The 22413-nt window shown below is 39.1% G+C and overlaps 1 protein-coding gene across 3 annotated transcripts in view; it reads right to left on the bottom strand.

Moving 5' to 3' along the window:
- Positions 1-22413, bottom strand: part of SH3D19 (SH3 domain containing 19) — a 94609-nt gene that overhangs the window by 55217 nt on the left and 16979 nt on the right. For all 3 annotated transcript variants that reach the window (XM_024764062.1, XM_024764059.1, XM_024764060.1), the window contains exons 2-4: positions 6784-6824; positions 2176-2216; positions 536-578 (exon numbers count right to left, since the gene is read on the bottom strand). In XM_024764062.1, the coding sequence (XP_024619830.1) occupies positions 536-578; positions 2176-2191 (59 nt within the window). In that variant the 5' untranslated portion in view covers positions 2192-2216; positions 6784-6824. The remainder of the gene's footprint in view (positions 1-535; positions 579-2175; positions 2217-6783; positions 6825-22413) is intronic.

Below are 22413 nucleotides of genomic sequence, written 5' to 3'. Positions count from 1 at the left end.
ACACTTCCATCCATCCTATCATCTGTCTGTCTATTGGCCCTTCCTTCTATCTATCCAGTGACTCCCTCCTCCCTGCTCCCCTCCATCCCTCCCTCCCACCAGCCGTCTAGCCATTTTTATTCATTCAGCTATCCACCTAGTCTGCCTGACTCTTTTCCTTTCTTTATCCTTCCTTTATTCAATTTTCTATGCTGTCACCAGTTCATTCATCCATGTGACATTTACTAAGTAGCTATGAGGTACAAAGCATTTCTTTGAAGTAGTTACTACAATGCTTCCCATAGAGCAGTTGCTTAATAAACATTTTTAGATTGGCTTCAGTAAATAATTACTGTCAAAAGAAGATTTTCAGGCTTGTACTGCTTCTTCTCTCAAGCGAAATCATCATTCAAACTTACAGATTAATTCAGAAAACGTACTGATGAGGCTGTAATACACTCCTTATGAGAGAGAAATATTTAACTTGCTAACTGATGACATACTATTACTTCATAATTAGCAGAATCTATGTCCTCTATTATAAATATAACCATACCTCCTATCTCGATGAAGCTCACTCTGAATAGAAGTCCGAGAAGCTATAAAAGAAAGAGTACACTGATAAAGTACAAAATTCGTATATTCAATAAAGATTTAAATTTTTATAGGATATACTATTTGAAAAAGTTAGCTTATATTTGACATCAGAGAGAATGCATGAATTTTAACATCCATAGTAGAAAAGCAAATCAAAACAATCTTTTCATATGGCATAAAGTTAATTATAGTTATATATCTGAATTGCATAAGAAAATATAGATTTCAAAAACTCCTCAAAGCACATTCCGTGGTTCTGAAAAATAATTTGAAGAATGAACAGAGAAAAGACGACAGCTACTAAATAGAAATTGCATGGTAAGAGCATTATGATGACATGAAATAACAAAGGGCAGAAAAAATTTTAAATATCTATTCTAATCCATATTACTACACTTTTGTAATGTTTGTTTATAACTCTATTGTAAAGAGTGGAAGTGGTCAAATTTCCATCTATTTTCTAATTTTTCTGGAGTTTTACAAGCCTTAAGTTGTTTTATTACTTACATTGAGATAATAATAATACATGCAAAAAGTGTTCAAAGCACTTTTATAAAAATGTTTATAGTAGATAGTATTATTGTATTTGCAGCACTAACTTTTCCCTTAAACCTCAAACTCAAAAAGCTAGATGGGGGCTTCCCTGGTGGCGCAGTGCTTGAGAATCCGCCTGCCGATGCAGGGGACAGGGGTTCGTGCCCTGGTAAGGGAGGATCCCACATGCCGCGGAGCGGCTGGGCCCGTGAGCCATGGCCGCTGAGCCTGCGCGTCCGGAGCCTGCGCAACGGGAGAGACCACAACAGTGAGAGGCCCGCATACCGCAAAAAAAAAAAAAAAAAAAAAGCTAGATGGTTTTTTCCAAATTTTATTTTAAAATTAAATTATGTCTTAACCAGATGACCTGGAAAATGTGTCACATATGGGATCACATATTACACACATGTGTAATAGAGAATAGTATTTCTATTTTAAGGAGCACATTTAAAAGATACCTTTCAAAAAAAATCTTCAAATACTATACTGTAAAAATTTGTGGACAAAGGGGAATTTGTTTCAGACATAAACTACTTCTACTTTCCTATGTCTCCAATACTCTACTTTTTCAATTCTTCTGACTTGAAAAGGTTGAAGGTATGAATCTTTTCTTTCTTCCTCCTATTAAGTTCTGGTTCTCTCTGAACAAGGAGGATGCCAAAGCTGGAAGGCAGGGGTGAAGACGGGAGGTGGGGATGAAATTTAGGCTGGGGTTGGAGCTGTGACAGCAAACCTACGTGGGGTTAGCAAAGCAAACCTGACATCTGAAACCATAACCCTTGGATCTAGAGTTGGAGGATGTTCTGTACTCATACCATCAACTGGTATGATGGACTAGTACATTTCTATCAAGAGTTAACCAACTTGAGGTGCATTTTCTCTACTGGAATAAAGGAGGACTGAGAGGCTAAAGCTCTGAGTGGCAGGTCTGATTTGTAAGAACGGTTTCATTAAGTCAGAGGCTCACCGAGTGTGCTACAATCCCATCACCACCATCACTAAAGCCAGAATCAGCAGACACAGCACTTTTAAAAGACATCATGTTATTTATCGTCACAAACATACCTCGTCCACGGGGCATTTTTGCTGTGCACTATTCATGAGTGCTAAGGGAAAAAAAGATGGGGTTACAGAAGAGGAAAGGGAGAAAAAAGAGTGAATGCAGTTGCCTAAGCTCTAAAAAGAATAAGCAGCAAAACTGTCTTGTCATGCCACTGTTTCTACCCACCTCTGTGCTTCGATGGAAAAGTTGATGAACCATAGTTTCAGAGAGTAAAGAAATACGTTGCAGGTAAAGATATATCTGTACAGACCAGGATATCCACACATATAACCACGGTAAAAAAAAAAAAAAAAAAATCTTCCTACAGTTTTTAGTAACAGTGCAAAAAAAAAAAAATCTAAAAATCGTTCTGCAAAATCGATTTGCTACTTCAACAGGGATCAATTTTAAAGTATGAATAGTACTCAAAAGGTAATTCAGTAGTCAGTTTACATCTTTCAAATCAGTGGCCTTCCACTTGATTCTGCCCCTTCACCCCAGCAGTCATTAGTAACAGCACCCCAACCCCCGGCTGGCACAGTGGTATTCCTGCACTGCATGCAGCAGGATGAGGGGAGAGAAGGGCTCCCGATCATGCTTACAGACCTCCTCCACACTCTTGGAGAAACACTTGCTCTCCCCTCTCCTGCTCTGATTTTTTTTTTTTTTTCTCATATTCACTCATCTTTGAAATCTCTTTTTTCTCTTGATCCTTACAGAATGACTAGCACTTTTTGTCAGTTTTGAACAAGTGTAGTAGCTAGAAACACTTTAGATTTTCATGGCAGATTTTCATGTAGTGCCTCACATTCTTCCTGCTAATCTCTCAACTATCTGCTTAATCTCATTCTCACTTTCCCAGATTAAACAGATTTGATGTGGTTGTTACCAGGAGACTCAAATTTGCCCCCAGGGCCCACACAGAACATGTTCCTTTTAAACCCTGCCACACAAGGCCAGTCTTCCATGCATTTTGGATTAAGGCCGCAGAATAAAGGCAGGTTTTTCAGTCAAAGTTATATCATTTTATAGAATTATTTTCAAACTTCTCTAGTTCATATGGCTAAATTCTAAGTACAGGGCAAATTCATATTCAGCTGTTTATAAAAGACTGAGATCTGGATTTGCATTATTAGCACTAATAAAGAATTCTCCTAAGTTTCCACAGGATCATAAGCCTGGAGGGACCCTCTTCTTTTTTTTTTTTTAGTAAATTTCTGCTTTTAAAAAATTTTATTTATTTATTTATTTTTGGCTGTGTTGGGTCTTCATTGCTGTGCGCAGGCTTTCTCTAGTTGCAGTGAGCAGGGGCTACTCTTCGTTGTGGTGCACGGGCTTCTCATTGCGGTGGCTTCTCTTGTTGCAGAGCATGGGCTCTAGGGGTTTGGGCTTCAGTAGTTGTGGCACGCGGGCTCAGTAGTTGCGGCTCGTGGTCTCTAGAGCGCAGGCTCAGTAGTTGTGGCGCACGGGCTTAGTTGCTCCGCAGCATGTGGGATCTTCCTGGATCAGGGCTCAAACCTGTGTCCCCTGCATTGGCAGGTGGATTCCCAACCACTGTGCCACCAGGGTTGGAGGCACCCTTAATGATCATCCTACTCCAACCTTACAGATGAGGAGACTGAGATCAGAGAGGGTCAATGAATTATCCCGCCTCACACAGCTCATTATGGGAAGGGCTGGGAGCAGTTTGCTTCTTGAACTAAACTCTTTGTGGAGCCAGGACAGCTGGATGCTAATCCTAATTCTAAATAATTCAAAATTATCAATTAAATGATTGTCAGAAGAAAAAAACACAAAGAAGGATTATTATATTACAAGCATCCTTGCTCCAGTGCTACCTTACCAATGAAAATCACAATAATAAAAATAACTCACTAACTACATTTGCTTGGGACAGGGTGTAAACTAGAGGTGTTTGACATGATAACAGGAACACCCAAGGAGTGGAAAGCTCAAAATGGCGCTGGAGTCAGGAAGTCTAGGTTCACATCTCAGATCTACCTTGTGAGGCCATTTAATCTCCGAGACTCAGTATCCCTACCATCTGTAAAATGGGGTTAACGCCTACCACGCAGAGTGTTATTTTACAATGTAAGTGAATAGTTCCTGACTCACAGAAAGCAATAAATACTAGTTAAGTCTGTGAATTTCAAAGAATAATTTTCTCTTAAAAAGTCAATGAAAGGAAAAGCACGAACTTCCAGAAACATCCACTTAGAACACTTTCAAGATCTTTGCCCAAAATATTTAGGGCTCCCAAGAAGGAACACAAAAAGAAGGATCTCAAGTCTTGATTGGATCCAGAATCATTCCGAAAGAATTTAAAATACAACCAGTTAAGGAATATTACTTTAACAATGTGGTAAAGTCTTTCTCCTTGCCAAGGATAGATGACTGAGTCTGGGATAGGAAAGCAAACATTTTAATGAGTTGGCTAAGGCAAAATTTGCTTACAACTTTTTCTTATAGAATGGGCAAAAAGGGAAAACATAGAAGGAATGACACAATTATTCTTCATTCTGTATTTACGTGGCAGCACCTAAGGATCTGTTTGGCCTTCTTGCCTAAACGTCAGGAATAAATACAACCAACACATATTTCTTCAGTGTATACAAAGTGAGTGACATATAAGAATTAAAAGATCACTGGGTTATTATTATTTTTAAAGACACCTCAAAGCAGGCGTTTTTCCTCTGTTTCATCTCCTCCTCCCTCCCTCTCTCCTAGGGCCCAGCTTCACTATTTCCTCTCTTCTCCTGCTCCAATCTGGTCTCACCCCTACTTCCTCCCTCCCCAAGTCTCCAGGCTTCCTCATCCTACACAGTGTATAAATGTGCCCAGATTTCCTCTCTGCTTGACCCTCCATCCTTCTCCTCCTGTTTACCACCATGGTTCATGAAAGAGTAGCCTACTCAGCTGCCCCAACCTCACGAGCTCCATTCATTGTTGAAATGAAGTGTGGCTTCCAGCTTGAACGTTCTCCTGAACCTGCCCGCTCCAAGGTCACTGCCGAGCACCACACTCAACGGCCTATTCTCAGCTCCTGTCACCTCACCTGCTGCAGCATTAAGAGCTATTTGTGGTTCACTCATTCTCTTTGAAAACCTCTCCCGCCTTGACCTCTAACATATAGCTGTCTCCTAGTTTTTCTATTACTGGGATCATTCTTTTTCAGCTTATTTTGGCCCACTCCTCCTTAGCTGCCTTCTCCTAAGCCTTGCAGGGCACCGGGGCCTCAGTGTAAGCAAGTGCCATGCTGGAGGATCTACGGGAAATCAGGAATGGATTACAATCCCCAACAAATCCCTTCTGAAACCCAAGAGGGAGGAAAGGTAAGAAGCCAGGGAACAAAGGCAGGGGCCAGCAGACAGGACTCGGTGAGAGGACCTCACGCCTCTCTGGCCCTATGGAACCTTAAAGGCACAGCTTGATCTCTGACACCAATATTTCCTAAGATTCTGTCTTTTGTCACCTTCTCTATTCTCTCTTTTTTTTCTTTAATTTTTTTTCCCGCCTTCTCTATTCTCAACACTATCTCCTTAAATACTGAGCGACTCCCAAGGTTTTCCCTATAACCTTAATTACCCCAAATTATATCTTCAGCAAGAACATCTTGTCTAAATTCCAAACCCTACTTTCCTTTTTAAATTCCCTCCCTGCCCCATCTGCCCCTTTCTCCCCAAGGGCTCTAAGGCATATAAAGTTACCATGAATTTTTCATTTTCATATATGAATTCCCATCAATATCCACTGTGGCATTCCCACACCTTCATAATTCACCACCACCAACAAAAAATTAAACGTGGGAAAGCATGGAATATCTTTCTGTGTTGCCACCTGACAACTTTTTCACTGCAATGGCTCAAATGCATGCTCTTCACACCTGTGGAGATCCTAAATTCATACTAAATATTATAACTTATGTTTCTAGAAATACGATACATTCTCCTCAGGGTGGTGACCTCAGCTCAAAGAATGCGAAGAACATTTAATATCCCTTTCTTATCTTTTACAAAATAAAAACAGGTAATCCATGCATTTTTTGGAAAAGGGACATTTGCAGAGCCTTTTATTAAAAAGAATGTTGAACTCCTGCACCAAAAGCAAGTTTTAAGGCTTTAACCAAGAAGTAAAGTCAGAAAGTATGAATGTGCCATTTTAGAGAGAATTCTGTTACGGCACTTCTAGCATGTATGTGGAAGTGTGAGCTGATCTCCATAAGCATTTATTTACAGAGTCAAATTAAAATACTGGGGAAGTAAATCAAGAACAAAGGACAGGGTTTGATATTTTTGAAACCCATCAGATGTCTCTACCTATAGAAAATGGTTACATACAATTTATATTAGATCATTAAAACTGACTACATAATATAGTTTTTGGGTTTTTTTTAACAGCTTAGTTCTCTAGAGAAAAATATTGTTCTGAGGAACTCGCTTATCAATAAACAGAAGTTGAAAAGAACGCTGAAAACCTAGCTGCTTGTCTGAAATGGTTTATTACTCCTCAGGAGAAACTACTCTTGTCAGATTCTTTGTAAGATTCATCAAATACAATCACTTGCTGGAAATCTAAATCATCATTCAAAATTATTGCAGAGGAAAATACAGAGCAGGAAGAAACAAACTTACATCTCTTGATTACTGCTCTAATGGATGACAAGGGTCCTTGGCTAGAAAAAGAAAGAAAGAAAAATTATTACACATTGATTAATCCTTTTAAAGAAGAATTACTTACAATGACAGGTCATTTCTGGGACTCAAATGGCTTCAAGCAGCAAATTTGATACATGAGTTACTGGTCTATCCTATTTAAGAAACATAAATTTTAAAACTTTTCAAATTGCCTTTGATATTTAAGATGCTTTATGGGAACTGACGAGGCTGGTGACGTGTCTACAGCGTAAATAAAATTTTGCCTTAAGCTTGCTTTCATAGCTATCTACATACTGAGTCTTCCAGTGAACTTCTGGACACTACTTGAAATCAGGTAGAAATTACATGGCGCCCCAAAGAATTCTGACCCCCCCTATATCTCTTTTGTGTTTGAAATCAGAATTCTTGTCTTCTCATGTCAGATCAAAATAGATCATTTTTAGAGTCAATTTGACCTCAGGACCAACAGCATTTCTTTCAAAGATTAGAATTAAAAGTATCACCACCTAAAAATAGAAGTCTTTGCTTGCTTTGAGGTTTGTTCAATAGCTGGTTGGTCCTGGCTACCCCAGACTATGTGACCTTGGGCGAGTCACAGAAGCCTTCTGTGCCTCACCTTACTCACTGGCCAAAACTCTCCAGCTGCAAAGGTTAGTGCTTCTAGTTTGTAAGGTTGTTGCTCATTTGTTTCTTGTCTTTATTCAAACTTTGGAGTCATTTAGAAAAAATATACAACCATGAACTTTTAATGATGTGATTTAGGGAAAAAAAAACTTGTTTATAAATTTTTTTTTCAGAATGCTTTTAAAAAAATGTATACTTATTTTTGAATTTGTGCTCTTTTAAAGTTTATGCTTGTGGTAATCTGTATAAATCCTCTTGCCAGTTACTTAGGTAGATAAGATAAAACTTCAGGAAGATATAATGATATATCAGTTCATTTTATGGGAGGGATACTTTAAGAATATACTATTCTGACAGACAAGAAAAAAAAAAAGCTCCAGGAGGTCTCCAATATTATGAAGCTAGGATCGTAATATAAAAATATAAGTATTTTCAGCAATACTTATTTTTTTTAAAAGGTTCTTGAAGTCTTTCTGTAAACAACTACTTAAAAAAAATTAGTATAAGGTAACACAGAACAGGCAACAGCACGAAAATGCAAATAGGATGACTGACGTTTTCAGAAGAAACTTCCTGGTGTAAAAGTGCAGAGACTGCGTGTCAGTATTACATTGACTCAGGTACAGTAATTAAAAAGATCAGAAACAGTACTTAGAAGCAGGGCTCAAAAAGCCAAAGTCTAGGGGACTTCCCTGGTGGTCCAGTGGTTAATACTATGCGCTTCCACTCCAGGGGGCAAGGGTTTAATCCCTGGTCAGGGAACTAAGATCCCGCATGCCGTGTGGCAGGGTCCAAAAAAAAAAAAAAAAAAAAAAAAAAAATGCAAAGTTTCATGTATGTATCCAGGCAGGGTATAAGTAGGGGCCAAAAAAAAAAAAAAAAAAAAAAAAAAAATGCAAAGTTTCATGTATGTATCCAGGCAGGGTATAAGGGGTGTTATTGAATGTCTCCACTGATCTGAAGGGATGTTACAACACTCTGTTACCTTTGTGAAGGAGAAAGGTATATTGACTAGGGTGGAACATGGTAGGGGTCATTTGGGTTGAACTGTTTCCTCCCTAAAAAAGATACGTTGAGGTCCCAACCCCTAGTACCTCAGAATGTGACCTTATTTGGAAATAAGGTCAATACAGATGTCATTACTATAGTGAAGATGAGGTCATACTGGAGTGGGGTGGGCCCCTAATTCCAATGTAACTGGTGTCATTAGAAGAAGACCATGTGAAGACACAGATGCAAAGGGAAGACGCCATGGAGGTGGGGAGACGGGGATGCAGCTGCAAGGCGAGGAACACCGAAGACACTGGCAGACCCCCAGAAGCTAAGAAGAGGCAAGGAAGGACCCCCTGCGGCTTTCAGAGGGAGCATGACCCCTCTGACAGGCTGGATTCCAAACTTCTAGACTCTAGAACTGTGAGACAATAAACTTCTGTTGTTAAAAGTCACTCAGTTTATAGTATTGTTAGGGCAGCTCTAGGAAACTAATACAGGGTGGCCTTCAGGGGTGCTGAGTAGGTGTGATAATTCGTGGCGCTGTACACTTTGTGTATTTTTCTGTATGTTATACTTTAATGAAAAGTTGTGTGTCGGGTGTGGAAACTTTGGCACAAAATAGAATTTTGACTGAGGTCAGCTCAGGTTCTACAATTCAAGACTTGCAGCACCATGTTCAGGCTAGATCTAAAAACCAACCAAACAACCATCTTATGTCTAAAACAACATTTTCCAAGCTCTAAAGTTCTCCTTTAGAGGCTGACATGTTTTGTGGAAGGGAGAATTAGAAAGAAGGCCAGCGGTCCAACACATCTCTATGGGAAGCAGTTTTGGGAGATGCTGGAGTAGCCTCCAGGCTGTGCAGTGCATACAATGTCTGTATCTCAAACGTAGCTGTAGGTGCAAAATCTGGGGTTTTGAAGATGCGCCTTTATCTCCATCTTTCTGCAGAGCCCAGACTGCAGTGGAAGGTACCACTCTATAGTCTTAAGAGAAGACCTCAGAGGAATCCTCCCTCAGCACGAGCTCAGGCTCATGTCTCAGCTGGGAACATCCAAGCAGAATGGCCACCACGGGACAGTAGACACGGCCACATGACCCCTGGTCAGAGGAGGGGGCAGCAGAGCCTGTTCTGGGTCCAACTGCCCATATTCACTTTTGGCGCCTCTGCCTGTCAGCTGGTGTGACTTTGTGCAAATTAAATTACTTAGCTTCTCCAAGGCCCCTCGTTTCCTCACGTATAAAATCAAGAATAACTCAACTCCCACATGAGGTCATTGTGAACAGTAAGAGAGAGAATCCATTAAAGCATTTCACACAGTGCCTGGAACAAAGTGTGTGTTCGTTCAATAAACGCGAGCTGCTATCAGCATGGTTCATGTTTGTTCACAATCTTTAGGGCCATCACAACACATCTGACAACACATACAGCCCTTGACAGGGTCTCACTTTGGGGTCTGATATCATACAGATAGTAGGCCTAACAGTTTATGTTTTTAAGAGATTTTTTTTCTTTTGAGATTCACTTGCTCTCCTCTGGTTTCTGCTGTTCAGACAGAACCTGAGCCCAGGCCCCTCCATGACAAAACACAGGACTGTGAAACTGCATCTTTACTCCATTCTAATTTTATAAGCCCACGTCCTGGCGCCTGGCAGAGCTGACCCAGATCTTTTGCCTTCTGCTCTTCAAGCACTGCTGCCCTATTATCAGGTGCCCTTGTTCTTGGTGCGGCAGATAAACCCACTACAGAGTATGAGAGTCAAAGAAGCTTCCAAGGGAAACGAGGGCTTGGGGAAATGGCTTTCTATCCTGAGGAGGAGAACCAAAAGTTGCAGTCAAGACAGAATTGTCTCAGGTGTGACTGCTGATGCTGATTTGTCTTCCTCCAGGACTCTGGGGTCCCCAGCTGTTCTCGGTCCCCTTCTATCTTTTCTTCCCACTTTCTCCCAATAGCCCTTCCCAGGCTGTGCTGTAGGATCACTCCCTCCCACTGTTTTTGCACAGAACCTTGCTTAGTTGTTAAGAAAGTGTCCTTAACAAAGAAAATTGCATTAAAAAAAAGTTTCTCAACATAATGAAATGAGATTTCAGCAATGAAGATGACGATGAGAACAGCTTATTATAACGTGTGCCAAACACACGATCCATTTTGAAAATGAGGAGGAAACTGAGGCTTAGAGGTTAGGGCTGCAGTCACACAGCTTGGTGAGTGGCAGAGCCAGATGTGGATTCACTAGTGTCTGATTATAATCCAAAAGTCTACAATTCAGGCTTGGGTGGATGGGTGTTAAGTTTCTGAATGTTCCACTGTTCCACAAAGTTCAATATGTAAGCAAATCGCCCCTAGGCATAAAGCTGGCTCCCAAAATTTCACATTGAAGTTTCATCCAGACTCTGCAGATGACAGGAAAAAACAAAATAAAAGTTGCTAAGTATGACACTGTAATGTTGTCAACAACAAACACAATGGTTGTTCTTAATCTAAGAAAATCCAATCTCTCTTTATTTTGGATCATGTTTTATCAAAATAAAACAGATTAAAAAAAATCTTTATCCAACTTTCAAAGCAACAGCTTGTTCCCAAGTTTAAATTCATTGCCCCACCACTCTCTCTGGTAAGGAAAAAACTGTTTTCCCAAATCCAGGAGTTGCTGGATTTGGCTTATCTGGTAAACAAATCAGAACAATGCCTGCAAGTGCCCATCCCGCAACATCTTATAGGTTTTGGAGTTCTTTCTATGTGCAGAGGCAACTGAGTATATTTTTAAAAATGCATTCTATATAAAAATCCTCAATAAAGGCCATGGGCATATCATTAGAGTACTAGTTAATAAAGCCATCAGCTTAACAAGGAGTTAAACTAATGTGATCTAGAGGTACAGCCCTCTAGTCAACCTGATAAAGCTGCCAGTGAACATAAACGTTATCTCCTTGTATGTAGCATCTTCTCCAAAGGCTCTCAACATTTGGACTGATTTATCTCCACATCCCAGCAGAAAGGTTTAACCAGATCGGTGTGATATTTGCAGGCTGGAAGAGGTATCCTGTCTTATCCATTCTCTCATACATCTAATACTTATTACATGTATAATATGTACCAGGCACCAGAAATGCCTTGAAAGCACAGACTCTGACCTTGGTAAGAAAGACAAATACTGCAACTGCTTTTCTATTAATAGTATACAGGGGTAGGCACAAGGTGCTATGAATGCAGAGAAGGTATACATCACTCAATCTTGGGGTCCAAGGAGAGGCTTCTAACATGTGACATGTGTCTTGACTGAGACCTGAAGAATGTGTAGGAGGAAAGGTTCTAAAGAGAGAGCGTCAGGTAGCAAACCATCAGGAGTAAAGAGACAGTTGAGCATGGTTTGAGCCCCACATATGAAGAAGCCATAGTCAAAGATAAGAAAGGAATGGAACCCAAATGCCATGCCAAAGGATGTGGGAACGTGCTACAGAGGGCAGTGTTGATGCCAGGCATGACTAGCTAGGTTAAACACTAAGAATCCATGGATCAGGGATATGACAGCAAAGTGCTTCAAAAGCAAGTAGGAATTTGTCTGGGACATCTCCCTAGAACAAGCCCTGTTGACTGTAGCTGGTCTGTATGCACCAGCCATGATGTTTATGGCATGCCTGACATTTTTAAAGGGTTTATGAATAAACCCGGGAATCTGGCATTACATGTCTTTTTTTTTTTTTTAAACATCTTTATTGGAGTATAATTGCTTTACAATGGTGTGATAGTTTCTGCTGTATAACAAAGTGAGTCAGCTATATATATACATATATCCCCATATCTCCTTCCTCTTGCGTCTCTCTCCCACCCTCCCTATCCCACTATATGTCTTGAATTGTGGGTAGATCCATATTTTTAGGAACTAAATATATGAATGACAGGGTTGACACACTAACGTTTTAAAAAATAAGTAATGAGTAGATGTAGGAAAAAGAAGATAAAAGTGAGCAAGAGGAGGTTTCTGGAAGTTCCAGAAAGGCACTGGAGAAGTCTAGGGTGTCTTATTCAAAAATGCATTTATTTACGTATGGAGTTCTCACTATGTATCTGACATTTTGCCACAAACTGGCGACACAAATATTGGTAATAAATACCTCTTCCCTCAAGAAGTATGCAATCTTATTGACAAGATCAACAAATAAAAGATATAAACAGGATATGAAAAAAATGTTATACAAGGTATTATGGGAGCTCAAAAGAGGAGTGTCTAAGTTTAGCCCTGGGAGAGGTGAGGAAAGGACAGAGCTGATGCTTGAATAGAACTAGTGCAGGTTTTCTCACCTTTGGTACTACTGACATTTGTTAAGGGGGTAGGGGTGGGGGGCTGTCCTGTGTATTATAGGATGATTAGCAGCATCCCTGGCCTATACGTACCAGATGCCAAAAGCACACTCCCCCCACCCCTCTGCAGTTCTGACAACCCAAAATGTCTCTAGACATTGCCAAATGTCCCGTGGAGGAAAACTGCCCTCAGTTGGACCACTAAGCCAATGGCAACAAAAAAGAGTAACAGTGCTTATACAGATGGGAAAGATGTTGGCTTTGCCATTTCCGGCTGCCAAGTTGATGGTGGCAGCAGTGGGAATAAATGGGGCAGGGGTAGAGGCTCAATGCGAGGGAATAGGACAAAGGCAGTGATGAGAAGAGAAGAAGTAAAAGCAACTTCTAGCACCAAGAACAGTTTTAGAAAAGCGGTACTATGGCTATATCAGGTGAAAAAATTAGTCTTTCTAAGAAGGAACAAAAGAAGTCAGTCATTCTATGAAAATAACCTTTTTAAGTCAGGTGTTTACAAACCAAGGATTATGTGCACGGCTTTTTTTATGATACTAATTTCAGGACTACAGTAAACCTTGACTTGCTGCACTGCAGAAAAAGAAATCATTACATATATAGCACTTTTATAAACAAAGCCTTGGGCCAACCTTGATTTGCTTCTCGAAACAGAAAGCACTAGTGTTACAGAACAACAAAAATACTTGTGCTTTCATCTTTTCCGTGCATCAATCAAAATTTATCACCCTATATTGCCTGCTAGATTAAGACAATATCATGTAATGGGAGAAGAAAGTATGAGTTAGTAAATAATATTTTGCCACTGAGACAAATATAAAGCTATGATGTCATTTTAAAAGTGTCTAAGTTAATATCATCATCATAACATGTAGAGCCAGATCTGATACACTGTGGGGAATGGAAAAAAATAAGATTAAGTGTAGTTATCTGAAACTAATGAAAACAAATTATGTTTTAGTTCTAAAACTCTGATTGGCTTCCATAAAGTTTGGGTATGGCAAGGGGAGTGAATTCCTTCTTCAGAATTAGAAAATAAAGGTTAGTAAAGAAAAATAATTGAGATCCAATTAGAATGACTTTTGCTAAAGTTAAAAACTAAAACAAAACTATAAAATACTTCTATTAATACTTTGAAAGCTTTAGGCAAAAAGTTGTATGAGTTCTGAGTTTACTAACTTTCTTTTTCATCACGTTGACAGCTCAAGTATAATCACTGAGATCTATAATATAACATCAAGTTACATCAGGTATTTTTCTACTTAATCTTTTTCAAAGACAAGAAAATCATATGTACAACCTTTATTTACATATTTGGTTTCTGGACAAAAAAAGTTAATACATATTTTAATGAGTCTCATTAACACACTCTACGTGTTATAAAATTTGTAAAATGAGTTCTATTGACAGTGTGCCGGTGAACCTGAAGAATACAGAGGACAGGCAGAAAGAAAGCAAACAGAATGCATGATGTACCTCTGGGGTATCATGACTGTAGTGGGAAAACGACAGAATCTGGAGCTGGCCAGAGACCTGCTTTCCTATTTGTGTGAGCTCGGCCAATTTACTTACTTGCTGGGACTGTTTCTTATTTGTAATATGTGGATACAAATGCCCATCTTTTGGCTTGTTACTAAAACTGAATGAAAAAATACTACATAAAATATACAGCACAGTGCTTGGCATTTATTAGAGTCTCAAAAAACGTTAGTTCTCTTTCCCACCCTGTTTGCCAATACACAAACTTCTGGAGTCCATAATTACATGTGGTTGAAATTTTTGGAGCTATTCTGCCCACGCCCGTTGAGTTGCCCGGTAGTTATCATAACCCTGCCTTATAAATTCAAATAATTGACCATTCGCATTTCAGTTGCAATGATTATTCACAACTTAACAACCACTCTGAGTTTCACAATGCATGCTTCTCATGTACCTAATCTCCTACGAAGCTGAAGCAACAACAAAGCCGAGAGAACAAAGCAGACCACCAGGCTTTTGTGAGCGCTGTATTTTCCCCATTGAGAACACAGATCTCTGTTCCTTTAGGTCATGCTTCCCATGATGTTTTTCACAAAATGGGCATGGTGATCAGTAGCTCTGCAGAGTTTCATATTTCTTTAGCTCTACTAAAAAACAAATCCCACAAAAGTGTTCAAAGATCCTGCAAAGAGGCTTTCAGCTCTACTATTAATAACTAGAGTACATTTAAAATTAGAATATGTTGCCCTGTCCTTTCCAACACTTTTTTGTTTTTTCTTTTTTTCCCACACATGCATGTCTCGACTTCCTAATTAGCCTGCAAACTTCTCAAGGAAAGAAACGGTCTCCACTCGCTTTTACAGTGCAGCTCAGTGGGATCACATGCTCACTGAACTAATGCAAACTCAATCCTACTCACAGACAGAAACACATGTAACTTGAATAGTACAGGTGATCCCACCTACAATCTACTTAATAAGCAAATCCCCAGAAATAATTTTGCTGCTGGCTTTGTTCTGTTGGTTTCAGTTCCCAGGTACATCTTGTATGCCCATCTTGCCAAAAGTGTCTGGGTCTGATGTTTAAAAATAGGTATTTTTCCTACAAAATGTCACCTTGATGAGCATCTGGTGCTCAAAGAAGAACAGAACTCTCTCCTAACAGTAGATGGAAAACTGGCCAGGTTCACCTTATTAAGAGATGGCATCAACATGGCACCTAATTTGGCAACAAATACTGTACTTTAAGTGTCAATTAATGGAATTTCAGGGGTAATTTTATAAGTTAAGCCTCTGGTAATTCCCAACCCATAAGCAGCACGAACTTCACTGGTGTGCTGTTAAATTTCAAACCATGTCTCATACACAATAGCGTACAGTGATATTAATCAGATGCAACCGTGGGTTATGTTATATGATGTAGAGCACGTACAACTTACTCTGAGAAGAGGAATAGGCATAACGTCAAGTCAGCACCTAAGAAAGGTGGCATTTACTGCAACATGTGAGAATAGGGTCTTTAGCTGGATCTTCAGATGTTAACACAAAAAGGGTGAAAACTGTGGGTCTGATGTATAACTGTGTTCAACAAACACCTATCGAATGAACCGAGGAAATAATAATCAGAATAAATCTTTTCTGGGCTTATATCTTTCCTTTATAGTCAACCTAAAGTGATCTATAGAATGAGTTTACATAGAAAACCCAGAAAGAGAAAAAGGGCTAAAATTTACCCCTCCCCTTGCTGGATATATAGCAATATAGGAGGATTAAATTTTATGATTAAAAGTTATTTGTTGGTAAAGGGCATGAAAAAGATCTCACGGTTCTAAAGGGGCGTCCATTATATATATGCCAGGACAGAGTGAGGGATAATAAAATGTCAAATAAATAGATGGCAGTTTCAAGTTTGAAGCACCCAAAACATCCAGAGCCTGATTTTTCAAACTTCTGTCTTATTAGCTGATGATGTCTGTAATTTTGACCAAAAGACAGGCATGTACCCAGTTATGAAGAGAAATTTTTAATTTTCAACCAGGAACTTTAATGCTTATTTTATTCCAGGTATTATGCTAGATACCAAAGAAATAAGATCTACAATTAGGACATGGTCCCTGGCTGTAAGATGCTGATGGTCTAGCGAGAAGCCTGTGGGCAGGAGCTCACAATTTGTGTGTAGTTCTGCTTTTCTTAAAATTAGGTCTTTCATATTCTTGGTATCTTGTATTAGAGGTGTTTTGTTGTATTATTTCCTCTGCTAGTCTATAAACTCCTTCTCAGGCAAGGTACATATTGGAAGGATGTTGCATATAAACCTTAAATTAAAAAAAATAAGTAGGGCCAATTTAAAAAAAGTAAGACAACTTTTAAAGTACTTTTGGCATGTTCAGATTCCATGCCATAAAATATTTTAGATCATAAGTAAAGAACAAGTCTCCTAAAGACAAATGATCCCTGCAATTCCACCCTATTTAACAATGACTTTTAAATTTTTTAAAGAGAAGTTCTTTTTAAAAAAGAAAATAAGAAAATCCACACCCTTCCCTAAAATCTGTCATCCTGCGGCAGAGCTTCTACTGGAAAAGGTTGTCACATCCCTTTGGACACTTACTTACGGATGTTAGGGAAAACCTGGGATAAACTCCTGTGACAGACAGGAGACTGGCAGGGGACTCCACCTGGCAAGAAAAATTAGGACACAGGAAGCTTGGTGGAAATCCAGAGTCACTTGGTCACACTACAGAAGGAACAATTAAAGGCAGATGTTTCCTACATCACAGACCATATACAGAGTCCTAATGCCTAGATAATAAGAAGCAAACACCAAGTGAAAACCCTCTGCTCAAGGATGAAAAAAATATTCAGGGAGAAAAGAGAAGGAGGAAGAATTTCTCATAACATTAATTTATCACCTACCTAGAAAAATCTGCTTTTTGGTATAAGTGTGTTTTTTTATGACAGTTCTCATCAGAAGATGTAATCTATTTTTCTATTCTCTTGGTCCTATTATGCAAAAGGATGGAAGAGGGTGGGACGCAGAAAGAGGTAATGACCCCACCCCTTCACTGCTGCTGTAAACTCAGAGACGTAGCTGGTAACACTTTTTGATGTCAGTTATGGAGATGGGCTCTTTTCTAACATTTCTGGTTACAGCTTTTATTTATCTTTTTCCTTCCTTAGTACATGAACAAATCTAACACTTAAAAAATAACCTGAGATTAACTCTATTCCTTTGGAGACTGAAAAAAAATCAAAGGAATATATATGTAGATAAGTAAGGGAGAGTATCTGATTAATAGATTATTTGAATTTTAGGTCATATAAATAAAGGATGCAGGAGGACAAGGTAGGAAGGATGGAAGGAGGAAAAGAGGAATTACACTCTACACACAACTTGATAAATCTATCAGAGTGAAAGTGAGGGGATTAATTTTTAGTGGAGGTACAATTAGGTACAATTAGTATAGACCAATATTTTTGGCCTTCGTTTTGACATCATTCCTAACTCACTTTGAATAATTCAGGATTAACTAGAAGAGATAATTACATAGCATAGATGCTTGGTGTCTCCTGATGACATGGGCAATCAAAATCAGTACCAAAGGACTTCCCTGGTGGCACAGTGGTTGAGAATCTGCCTGCTAATGCAGGGGACACGGGTTCGAGCCCTGGTCTGGGAGGATCCCACATGCCGCGGAGCAACTAGGCCTGTGAGCCACAACTACTGAGCCTGCGCGTCTGGAGCCTGTGCTCCGCAACGGGAGAGGCCACAACAGTGAGAGGCCCACGCACCGCGATGAAGAGCGGCCCCTACTTGCCACAACTAGAGAAAGCCCTCACACAGAAACGAAGACGCAACACAGAAAAAATAAATAAAAAAAATTAATAAACTCCCACCCCCAACATCTTCTTTAAAAAAAAAAAAAAAATCAGTATCAAAACTCAGAAGTTCCAGAAGCAGCTGATATTTGGAGCTGGGCTAGCAACAAAATATGTTCCAAACAAAGGGGTGTGTGCAGGCATATGAATATTTGGGAAGATGCCTTAACCTCAGCATGTGGTAGTTTTCAAATGAGATCAAATTCATCTCAATTAACCACTGTAGTATCCTCTTGTAAAAAATGAAATCTTACTATTAATAATAGCATATGAAAAGTCAGTGGGTTTAGTAGAAGGCAGCAGGGAAAGGAAAAAGGTGAGAAACATGATTTCGTGTTTCTCCATTATTTATTTATTTTTGGCTGCGTGGGGTCTTCGTTGCTGCGTGCAGTCTTTCTCTAGTTGCGGTGAGCGGGGGCTACGCTACGCTGTGGTGCGCGGGCTTCTCATCGCAGTGGCTTCTCTTGTTGCGGAGCATGGGCTCTAGGTGCGCGGGCTTCAGTAGTTGTGGCTCTCGAGCTCAGCAGCTGTGGCTCGCAGGCTGTAGAGCGCAGGTTCAGTAGCTGTGGCGAACGGGCTTAGTTGCTCCGCAGCATGTGGGATCTTCCCAGACCAGAGCTCGAACCCCTGTCCCCTGCATTGGCAGGCGAATTCTTAACCACTGCGCCACCAGGGAAGTCCCCTCTCCATTCTTTATGGGATGAAAATAAAACTGCCACAAGGCAGTTTTGCTATTTTTCATTGCAAAAACAAATATATATTTTAAGCATCTGAAACTGATCAAAATATCAGTTAAGTGATGCTTCCAATAAGATAGAAAATTAGGTCAGTTTGAAACCTTGACTTTAAAACTTTACAAAGGTATTATTTCTAAAATGTTGGCTCCATTTTTTATTTGAAATAGTGAGGCAGATATTTTTTAAAAGCTAGGTTTAAATGTTATTAATAAAAATGCATAAATTATTTGTTATAAGGCACTACAAGATTTTTCTAGACCAATACTCTTTTAAAAATCTCTTTTAAAAGTGAATGTCGTAGCCACACATTTCTTAGCTTTGTAATTTCTTGATCAAAGGTTTTAGGTTGGCTAAGTCTTTCCTTTTACCCTTTTATAGTTTCCTACAGCATTACATTTCTATCTTTTTACCAAATCTCAGTGATGTCTAAGCCAGAATAAAATAGGTTCAATCAATGGTGGAGGAAATAATAATGAAGCAATAAACATAACAAAACAGAAAAATCTGATCATTTTCATATGTTGAAGGCCTAAAAAGGCTTTTGTTTTGCTAATAAAAACAAATACATTAAAAAAATCATTTAACCAAGTACTTCAAAAGCTGGCAGTTCTTAGAGTTTCTGTTAAAGCTTAAAACTTTGACTAAGAATTGTAAAAGAGAACACGGAGATAGCTGAGCTCATTCTAACAACAAACATGCAGATTTGTTCTCCTCTGGGAACTGGAACAGAACTTCAGCAGCGGGTAGGCATGAAAACGTTTACTGCAATATTCAACAACTTCTCCATTACAATAAGGATTGCAAGCAGCGCACCTACCAGCTAATACCTAGTTTTTGCAAAGCCACTGGAAATCTTTTTCACTGTAAAACAAGAACATATTTGGCAGCCAAAAGACTTTAAAGGCATTTAAAATGATGACTACTAAGAGTTACATGAAATTACCTAACAGGTACAGTAAATAGCTAGATTAGGGAGCCCACAGAAAAACAGGTTTTAGGATACACATTAGATATTTGAAGATACCTTCATTTAAGGGTATGACTGTTGATGAAGACTGCAGCCACCGAGTACAACTGCCCCCAAACTAGCAGTTCTATTTTTTTTTAAGATATTTTTTATGTTGACCATTTTTTAAAGCCTTTATTGAATTTGTTACAATACTGCTTCTGTTTTATGTTTTGGTTTTTTGGCTGCAAGGCATGTGGAATCTTAGCTCCCCGACCAGGGATCGAACCCACACCCCCTGCACTGGAAGGCGAAGTCTTAACCACTGGACCGCCAGGGAGGTCCCAGCAGTTCTATCTTTACAGGACATTTTAAAAGATTCAGAGAGAGTAAATCTGCCTGCTATAAGCACTAGAAAGCAGCAGAAAGGAGGGAAGCAAGAAAATGCCGAAGAGAACACAGCAGAGAATGGCAGGGATGGGGTCCAGCTATATAGACTGTGGATGAGCCAAGGCTCTAAAGAGAAGAGGAATGAACAGCCCACACCAGTGCCACACCGTGATATAACCGGCCCGCTACTCAGGAGATTTCTGGGGTCCCCTCCCCATTCATTCTTTCCTCTTCCCTCCCACACTGGAGAGGAGAGGCGTTGTATTCAGCCATTCTCACCCAGTCTGCCTCGTGACCAGCTATACCACAGTGAAATGGCCTAAAGTACAGTCTGTGGCAAAGCAACAGAGTGTGACCAGTACAGAATTTACTTCTATAAGGTAGATAAACAGATCCCCAAACTGAATATTCAGTGTGATCCCAATCTTATTTTTTAAATCTCACCTAAAAAACCATATACATACACATATACATATTATATATATATACCCACATTATATATATACACATATATAATTTATATATTTATATTTTATATTTATACAAGAAAAGTGAGAATACATCTACCTAGCAGTGCACTGGAGACAGCTCATACTGGCTCATGAAAGCTGACAATTAAATTTTCAGAAATTCTACAGGCCAGTTTTTTAAACATAGCCATTATTAAAAATTATATAAGCTTATTTAAATTATATAAACTTACAAGCAAATAAATCACATAAAAAAGGTAATAAATACTCAAAACTTATTATCTCCTAATTACTTTACTACATTTCACTATTATCTATGCTCTCGAGATGACGTATGCCTGTCATTTCTGAATGGTGGAAATTCTATAATAATGATGAGCTACTGTGCAACTCTTTCCAGTTCATCATCAGTGGTGTCATGTTGCTCAAGGTGGGAGTATTTACACCACAGAAATTGGCAAACCAGGGTTGAATTTATCATTTTACTGATTGTCTAGACTTAAGAAAGTGATGGATAAAATGTTAATAATGCAGATTCAAAATAAAAGTATGTTGTGTTTGTAGCTGTTCCATGAGGAGCATACCCCCAAATTGAGGAAACAGTCTTCCAGTATTTGAAAACTATTATCTGAATCAGCAAAAAATTTGCTCAGGTCACTGACAAAATGAGTGGAAATTCTGACCTATGTTTTGCTTGTTTCACTGTCATCTTATTTATATAAACAGAAGTATCAACCAACATTCATACTGCAATTACACTTAGCTGGTTGTTGAACGTTTATCAGGACACCACTGCATATGATTTGTTATCTACCTGTATCTCTGTATTTTCCAAGTTTTAAGTAATGAACATTATTACTTTTGTAATTTATTAAAAAAAAAAGATTTGTTATGGCAAAAAGCAAAAAAAGTGACCGGTTTATATCAAAGTCATGACTTTATAATTATTAAAATTACATTCAAACCATCAGATAATGAATCACTTTATGGAAGCAGCAGGCTAAGGTCAAACCTAAATGCCATTATGGGGTGAAAATCCCCCAGAATCCTAGTATGGATAGCAGCATGCATACAACTTCACGACAGTTTACAAAAAGAAAATGATCTACATATGTTACAAACCCCTATTGCTCCAGCATGAAAATTTAAAAGAGGGAGTTAATAATCAAATTAAATGAACACGAGCATCTAGAGTTTAAAAATCATTAGTGTAACTATTACTTCCTTAGTGTGTTCTATGTTCCAGAGATTCTCCTAGGTGCTGGGGATAAGAATAAAAATGGTGAGCCCCACATTCAAAGAGCTTATAGTTTAGTGGAAAAGACAGAAAAGTAAACAGGTAAGTTCCTTTTCCTTTTTTTTTTTTTAATCAGGCAATTTTAATCTGCATTAGGAAGTGTGGGACAACCTAAGGACATCTCCAGATATCCTTTAAAAAATAATATTGCAAATATAAAACAAATCAGGAATGTCAATTCAAATGAAATGCAATTGAAAGAGATGGTAAAGTATAATCAAACTTTAAAAAATAATAAAATGGGTTCTGAGTGGCAAGACGGTGCAGATAGGAAGAGTCACATCTACCTCCTTGCAGCAGCCAAAGCCAGAACCACTCCTCAAGCTCCCAGCTAGTCCAGGGCTGGCGTTTCTAGAATGGGCTTAGCACAACAATCCAGTCCTAACTCAAACTTCCAGGGGCGCCAGGGACAACCTGCTCACCTGCCACCAATGCCTATGTCACCTTAAGAATGCCTATACGATACGTCAACTGTT

The sequence above is a fragment of the Neophocaena asiaeorientalis genome, unplaced genomic scaffold (genome assembly GCF_003031525.2).
Source record: "Neophocaena asiaeorientalis asiaeorientalis breed wild unplaced genomic scaffold, Neophocaena_asiaeorientalis_V1.1 scaffold594, whole genome shotgun sequence".
Taxonomy (NCBI): Eukaryota; Metazoa; Chordata; class Mammalia; order Artiodactyla; family Phocoenidae; genus Neophocaena; species Neophocaena asiaeorientalis.
This window is presented reverse-complemented; position numbering and strand designations above follow the sequence as displayed.